Source organism: Leucopleurus acutus (genome assembly GCF_964270905.1).
Source record: "Leucopleurus acutus genome assembly, chromosome: 10".
Classification (NCBI taxonomy): domain Eukaryota; kingdom Metazoa; phylum Chordata; class Mammalia; order Artiodactyla; family Delphinidae; genus Leucopleurus; species Leucopleurus acutus.
The window spans coordinates 48343177-48350214 of record NC_139153.1 but is presented as its reverse complement, the minus strand read 5'-3'; the positions used below and the strand labels follow the sequence as shown (position 1 = coordinate 48350214).

Here is a 7038-nt window from a genome sequence, read left to right as displayed (position 1 = left end):
GCTGCGCAGGGGAAACCCGTCGGTCGCCCAGGTGCGAAGCGCAGGCGGAGGCCGAGCCGCGGTGCGTCCCCGCCCTGTTCACCAGCAGGCGGCGCCAGAGCTCAAGGCCGCGGGGGCCTCGGGTCCCGGAGTCCGGCCGGGCGGGGCGAGGGGCGGACCCCGGCGCATCGGAGCGTTGGGGCGCGGGGGCAGGCCGGCGGCGGGAAGGACCGGCAGAGCGACACGTTTCCTGGAACCTCCGTGGCCATGGCCGAGCACGCCGGTCGCCGCTGCTGCCTGGGCTGGGACTTCAGCACGCAGCAGGTATCGGCGCGGGCCCGCGGTCGGCCGGGCGGGGCCGCCTCTTTCGCGACGCCGAGCGGGCTGTCGGGGGACCCGGGCTCCTGGAACCCTGGGCCGCGCCGCGGGCGCGCCTCCCTCTCGGGCTTCCCGGGGACCCGGCGCCTCCTCCCGGCCTGGACCCCGGAACTCCCAGAAAGGGCGTCCACCCCCACGCTCCCGAGGGACCCACGGGTACGTGGCGGGGAAATGCCCGGAAGGCTGGGGGGGACCCGAAGGGCTCGCGCGCCGTCATGGGCACAGATTGACAGGGACCCGAAGGAGCTCAGCTCCTGTAAACAGAGGACCGGACAGACGGGTAGACACGCAGGCAGAACCAGTGAACTGCAACCAGATCACCGCTAGAAGCTTTTTTTTTTTTTTTTTAACTGAAATGGGCACAGTGTACACCTGAACTTTGTTCCGCCCTGTGACAGCCCTTGGTTGGCACCAGCGTGCTCGGGTCAACGTGCCCAGCTGTGCTGCTCTCAGGGCCAGTCAGACAGGCAAGCAGAGTCAAAATTTGTCTCCAAACTGGGCTTGGGGTGCCAAGGGGCTGGCTCCTGACCTTGGATAAGTCAGGTTGTCCTGCTAGGCCTCAGTTTCTCCATCTGTCCAGGAAAGGAGTTGTATCCTTGAGTTTGGAGGTCTGCTCCATTGGGGCATGTGTCTCTGGTCCTTGACCATGGCCTGTGGGAACAGACCAGGGACCTTGCCTCTCAGATCTCTGCAAGCGTAGACCTCCAAGAGACATCTCAAAACCTTGCCTCCCATGCCTTCCCCTCTAGGACTTTCTCAGACCTCCTTGCCTGGCACAGGAACCAGCTTATCTGTGGACATCTACCTCTAGAGCATCTTGGCTTTGGCTGTTTGAAGGGCAAAAATTCCCTGAGCTACATGGGTGTTTCTGCTTAGCCTCAGCTTCTCCATTTTACTAAGTCTTTGGATATGTCCCCAGATGAGGCCTCTGTTCCCATGGTTACAATGATGCACCCCAGCCTCAAGGAGGTCTCCAGACTGAACCACTTCTAGGGGGCTGGGCTTCACTTGGTGATGTTCATATCCCTGGACCAGTGTAGAAGCTGAGGAAAATTCTATACATTGTTTTTTTTTTAATGCCTTCCAGGTAAAAGTTGTTGCAGTTGATGCAGAGCTGAATGTCTTCTATGAGGACAGTGTGCATTTTGACAGAGACCTTCTAGAATTTGGGTATGTACCTAGTGTGCATGTGTGTGTTGGGGGTTGGTTTTGAGGTCCTCCCCGAACCTTTTTTTGGCTGTACCGTGTGCAGCTTGCGGGACTGTAGTTCCCCCACCAGGGATTGAACCTGGGCACCCCCCCACCAAGTGAAAGCGTGAGTCCTAACCGCTGGACCACCAGGGAACTCCCCCTCCTTCAACCTTTTACATTTATAAACCACACAGTTCTGGTTTCCTCAAACTGCAGGAGGGGTTGTCTTAATAAATCTCTCAGCATCTTTCTTCTATGCCTAGAATGCACGCTTCTGCATTCCTTTCCAATTCCACTCATTGCTTCATATATGTATAGTAGGTATCAGTTGAGACTTACTTTGTACCAAGCACTATGCTGGGCGCTGGGATGGTAAACGAAAAAGAGACATTGTCCTTGCTTTCCCAGAGCTTCCCATTGAGTGGGGGGGGGGGGTGATATCAATCAAAGACTGATTGATTAAAGAAAAAAAAAACCAAAAGAATGTTTGTTTATAAACTCAGAGAAGGCCATTGAAGGAAAGAAACTCACTTCTTCAAGTGCTTATTGTAAAGGAACGTGACCTAGACTTGTGAGAGTAGTTTAGGGAATGTTCCTAAGGAAGTAGTGCTTAAGCCAAGATCTGAATGAGTGGGGTTAGCCAGGTGATAGAAGGTAGAGAGCTTTCCACGCAGAAGGAACAGCATGTGCAAAGGCCCTGTGGCAAGGAACACTGCTCATTAATGGAACTGAAGAAGGCCAAGTGGCTGGGGAGCAGAGAGGGAGGTGGAAGCTGGGTTGGGCCATATAGGCCATGGAATAGAGTTTGTCTTTATCCTAAAAGCTATGGTCACCCACTGAAGGGTCATAGGAATGGGGGGGCCGGGGAGGCATGACAGGGTTTTATTTGTGTTTTGAAAAGATCTCTCTGGTGCAGTGGGAAAGCAGGTGGGATGTGGCCAGAATACAGGTTGGAAAACTACTGAGGAGGTTTTTCAGGATCATCTGGATGAGAAATGATGTTGACTGGAGGAGAGAGAGCTGGGTGGTAAAATTGACAGGTCTTGGTACAGAATTGAATGTGCGATATGAAGGTGAGGCTTCTGGCTGGCATTCAGGGTGGATGGTAGACCATGAAAGAGAATTGGTTTCCAGAAGAAAGATCATGAGTTTAGGTTTTGTATTAGTTTGGTAGGGCTTCCAGAACAAAATACCACAGACTGGGTGGTTTAAATAACAGACATTTATGCTCTCATGGGTCTGGAGTCTGGAAGTCCAATTTCAAGGTGCTGGCAGCCTTGCTTTCCTCTGAGGTCTCTCTCCTTCGTTTCCAGATGGCTGCCTTCTTGCTGCCTCTCACATGGTTGTCTCTCTGTGTGAGTGCACCCCTGGTGTCTGCCAGTTATGTTATCTATGTCCTGATCTTTTTTTTTTAAGTTGATATGTTGTATTTTCATTTTTATTCAGTTCAAGAAACTTTCTTTTTTTTTTGGCCGCGCTGTGTGGCATGTGGGATCTTAGTTCCCCGACCAGGGGTCGAACCTGTGCACCCAGCAGTGGAAGCATGGAGTCTTAACCACTGGACCACCAGGGAAGTCCTTCAACTTATGAATTTTGGGGGACACAATTCAGTCCATAACAGCTGTGGATCTGTTGATTTTGAGGTGTCTCAGAGAGGTCCTGGTAGAAGTTTCCCTCCATGTCTATTTTAGATGTCACTTCCTTCTTGAAGCCTTCTCTGCTCGCCTTTCCCTCTCACTGCCCATCACCTGTGTTGCCATCTGTTTTTCCCCCAGCTGATGTGTCTCCTTTGTGCTGAGGTTGGAAGCCACCTTGCTTTCATATATTTTTTTTTTTAATTTATTTTATTTATTTATTTTTGGCTGCATTGGGTCTTCATTCCTGCACACGGACTTTCTCTAGTTGCAGCAAGCCGGGGCTACTCTTTGTTGTGGTGTGTGGGCTTCTCATTGCGGTGGCTTCTCTTGTTGCAGAGCACGGGCTCTAGGCACAGGGGCTTCAGTAGTTGTGGCTTGCGGACTCTAGAGTGCAGGCTCAGTAGTAGTGGCACATGGGCTTAGTTGCTCCGCAGCATGTGGGATCTTCCCAGACCAGGGCTCGAACCCGTGTCCCCTGCATTGGCAGGCAGATTCTTAACCACTGCGCCACCAGGGAAGCCCTTGCTTTCATATTTTATATTACTGCAGGCCACCCACGTTAGAGTTTTGGTAGTTTGTGTCTTTCAAGGAACTGGTCCATTTCATCTAACCTATCAGGTTTGTGGCCATAGAGTTGTTCATAATATTCCTTTATTGTCCTTTGATGCCTATGGGATCAGTAGTTATGACCCTTCTATCATTTCTGATGTTGGGAATTTGTGTCTTCTCTCTTTTTTCTCTTGATGAGCCTGGCTAGAGATTTATCAATTTTATTGATCTTTTCAAAGGATCAGCTTTAGGTTTCATTGATTTTCTCTTTTCATTTTCATTGACTCGTGTTCTAATTTTAATTATTTCTTTTCTTCTGCTTGGGTTATTGCTGTTGTTGCCATATTTGAGTTTTTGTTTTTTACGTCATTGAATTTCTCAGTCTCTTTTTCTGTTGCTTCTTGGTTTTGAGTCATTGTTTAAAAGGCCTCCTCACTCCAAGATTATGAAGTGGATTTGGAAGGGCTTCTACTCCAACCCCAAATTTCTCCAGTCCTTTCATGCCCACTGCTCCAAGTGACCGCCTTGCAGGGTGAACCCCTTATACCGAGAAGGCTTGTTTTTGCTGGTGCTTTCCGAGAATTGCCACCTCTGGGCCACACCGGGCAATTTCCATGCCTTCTCTCTCCATCTTGCCCAGCATCTTCCCTGTTCAATCTAGAGTTCCCACACAGGGCTGCGGGGGTGGGAGGGTGCTTCTCCTTCTGTGGGAGGGATCCAGGGTCTGCAATCACTGGGCCTCCGCCTGAGGCTCTGTCCCACATTCTCTCTTCTGCTTGTAGGACTCAGGGTGGAGTTCATGTTCACGAGGATGGGCTGACAGTGACTTCTCCAGTCCTGATGTGGGTCCAGGTAAGTACAGGGATTCCTGTCCCTCTCCTCTCCCAGCCCATCTTACCAGCAGACTTGGCGATTTGCTAGGAAGCCCAAAGGTGGCAGCCCATGAGAGCCTCTGTTGAGAGGTCCTCCTGAGGAAGTGGAATCTGCATGGTCCTAGGGCCAGACTCAGCCTCAGTACTCCTGAGCTGAGAGGACTCACAGAGGGCTTCCAGGTTCTGAAGCCAGAGCAGCTGGAAAGTCCTGCCAGTGACCATCTTTAAAATGCCACAGAGCAAACGTTTCCCAAACACTCTGATTTCAGGCCCTGTGGCCACGCGTGAACCCTGAGATCCAAACATGCCCCTTGGGCTCTTCTCTTAGTGCTCAGTCGCCAGACTCTTTAACTCCAGGGGCAGAGGCCTTCAGAATGGTGGCTTGTGACCTGCCCAGTCAGGCTCAGATCCATCCCAAGCAGGCCTGCTCGCTCAGGACCAGCGAGAAAGGAAGATGCCTGTTGCCACATCCGGGTGACCCACGGGGCCACAGGGCCAGGGTGTGTGGACATCACAGGCAGGTATGATAGGAGCCAAGGGCTGCCTCATGGGCTGCAGGGGACCTGAGACCCTGAAACTAGAGGCCAGCCGAAGGCAGCACTGGATGTGTCTGGCCAAAGCTTTTTCAGTCCTCCAGTACCTGTTTAACCGATTCCCTGTACTAACTTCTTTTTGTTCATGTAACAAGGATGATTTCTTTTTTATCGGCCTAACCCTGACTCATACTGGAGGATTGGGGGTAAAGGATGAACTTCCGCCGCACAGGCTGCCGGGGAAATACTTCAGGGGGCTGAGCCGGAGCACAGGGCAGTGGCAGTGGGGGTAACCGGCAAGAGTCGCTGTCTGGAGGTCCCACTGAGGATGTCAGGGGCTTCGGATGGGCCAAGGCCATAACTTGGGGAGGTGGCAAGTGAGTAGAGAGCCAGGCTTGGGGTTGGGACCAGGATAATTGCTACTCCTGAGGGGCCCCCAGAACTGGACCTGTTCTAGCTTTGCCAGTCCCTTGCCCAGCTCTGCCCCACTCCCTGCCTGAGGTTCGGCAAGCAGGGCCAAGTTGGCAGCCGCAGCCAGGACTGTGAAAGAGCCCTCCCGGCATAGGATGGGGGTGGAAGGGTCAGGCCAAAGCTCCAGTGGCTTCTGTAGCCTGAAGAAAACACAGCCTGGGATGCGTATCTAATTCCCGGGGAAGTGTCAAGCTCTGCTGGGTGGCACCATCCATCCCACACATGGGGTCTTGCCAGGAAGGCAGTTCCAACCAGACGGTGGAGGGGGAAATAGGGGGTTGGGACAAATGGTCACCATCTTTACCTCCTCCCTCCAACCTGTACTCCCGGACACAGGAGTCTGGGCCTGGAGCCCTGTTCTGATGGGAGCCTCTGCTTTGCTCTTTGCCTCTCCATTGCAGTGAAGTTATATCACTAATATGGTGGGTTGAAAATGCAGATAAAAGAAACCGAAATTTGAGCCACCTCGTTTTTGCTCTTCCTGCGTGCCTGGAAGTCACCGATTAGAGAAGCAAAATTTGAGGAGTGCTGGTTTCTGATTCCATTTATTTAAAATATTTTTAGCATAGCTCACTTTTTTGTTGGCTTGATGGCTGCTTGTTTAATTGATGTATTTATTCTAGTGCTTCCAAATCCCGAGGCCTCAGTGCCTTCTCTGCCTCCGCTGGAAGGGCAGGCACTTGCAGTCCAAATCAAGGCTTGTGTGTTAGCCTGGTTCCGTGGCTCAGGACAGTCACAGTGGATTCTGTGTTTCTTCTCAGGCTTTGGATATCATCTTGGAGAAGATGAAGGCTTCAGGCTTTGACTTCTCTCAAGTCCTCGCCTTGTCTGGGGCGGGCCAGGTTTGTTTGCTGCAGCCTCTGTCTATGGCATAAGGGCGTCTGTCTTGGGCAGCGGTGCAGGTGCTGAGGTGACAGCTTCCCTCGAGGGAAGTTGCTTGTTCTTGAAAGCCACAGCGCACATGTTGTTGCAGTGAAAATCCGTATAGCTGTTTCACCTTGGTGGATATATCACTTCCCTCCTTGCAAAAGGATTTGAGACAGTTCTTACAATTAAGCGTTATACAAAATAGGACACAGGGTGAGGAGGCACCGGATAGAGGTCCTCTAAGGGGAAGAGGAAGTATTTGACATGAATGTACTATGACTGTTTGAGGGCACAAAATTGCTTTTCTGTTTCTTGGAAGTAAAAGCAAAGTCAGAAATCATGCTAATAATGATAGCAGTTTTAGTAGTAGAGATATTAGTAACAATGGAGCACTTAGTGTATGGCAGGTGCAGTACTGAGCATTTGACATGCACTAACTTAATCCATGTGCCGTAGGGTCAATGTGAATGTTAAATACGTAGGACAGGGCAAAAAAACTTCAAGCTTCAGCTGCTTTTATTATCACTGCCATTTACATGGGGAAACAGAGGCACCAAGTGG

At 51.3% G+C, this 7038-nt stretch overlaps 1 protein-coding gene across 5 annotated transcripts in view; it reads left to right on the top strand.

The window, feature by feature from the left end:
- Window positions 1–201: 201 nt before the first annotated feature.
- XYLB (xylulokinase) overlaps window positions 202–7038 on the top strand; it is a 43573-nt gene continuing 36736 nt past the window's right edge. For 3 of the 5 annotated variants that reach the window (XR_014326498.1, XM_082847706.1, XM_082847707.1), the window contains exons 1-4: window positions 202–303; window positions 1445–1527; window positions 4517–4586; window positions 6372–6452. Coding sequence is in view for 4 of the 5 variants with exons in the window: in XM_082847706.1 (XP_082703832.1) it covers window positions 247–303; window positions 1445–1527; window positions 4517–4586; window positions 6372–6452 (291 nt within the window). In the remaining variant the exon portion in view is untranslated. Of the gene's footprint in view, window positions 304–335; window positions 514–1444; window positions 1528–4516; window positions 4587–6371; window positions 6453–7038 lie in introns of those variants that run through there. The other 2 variants (XM_082847708.1, XM_082847709.1) reach the window with 2 other exon arrangements.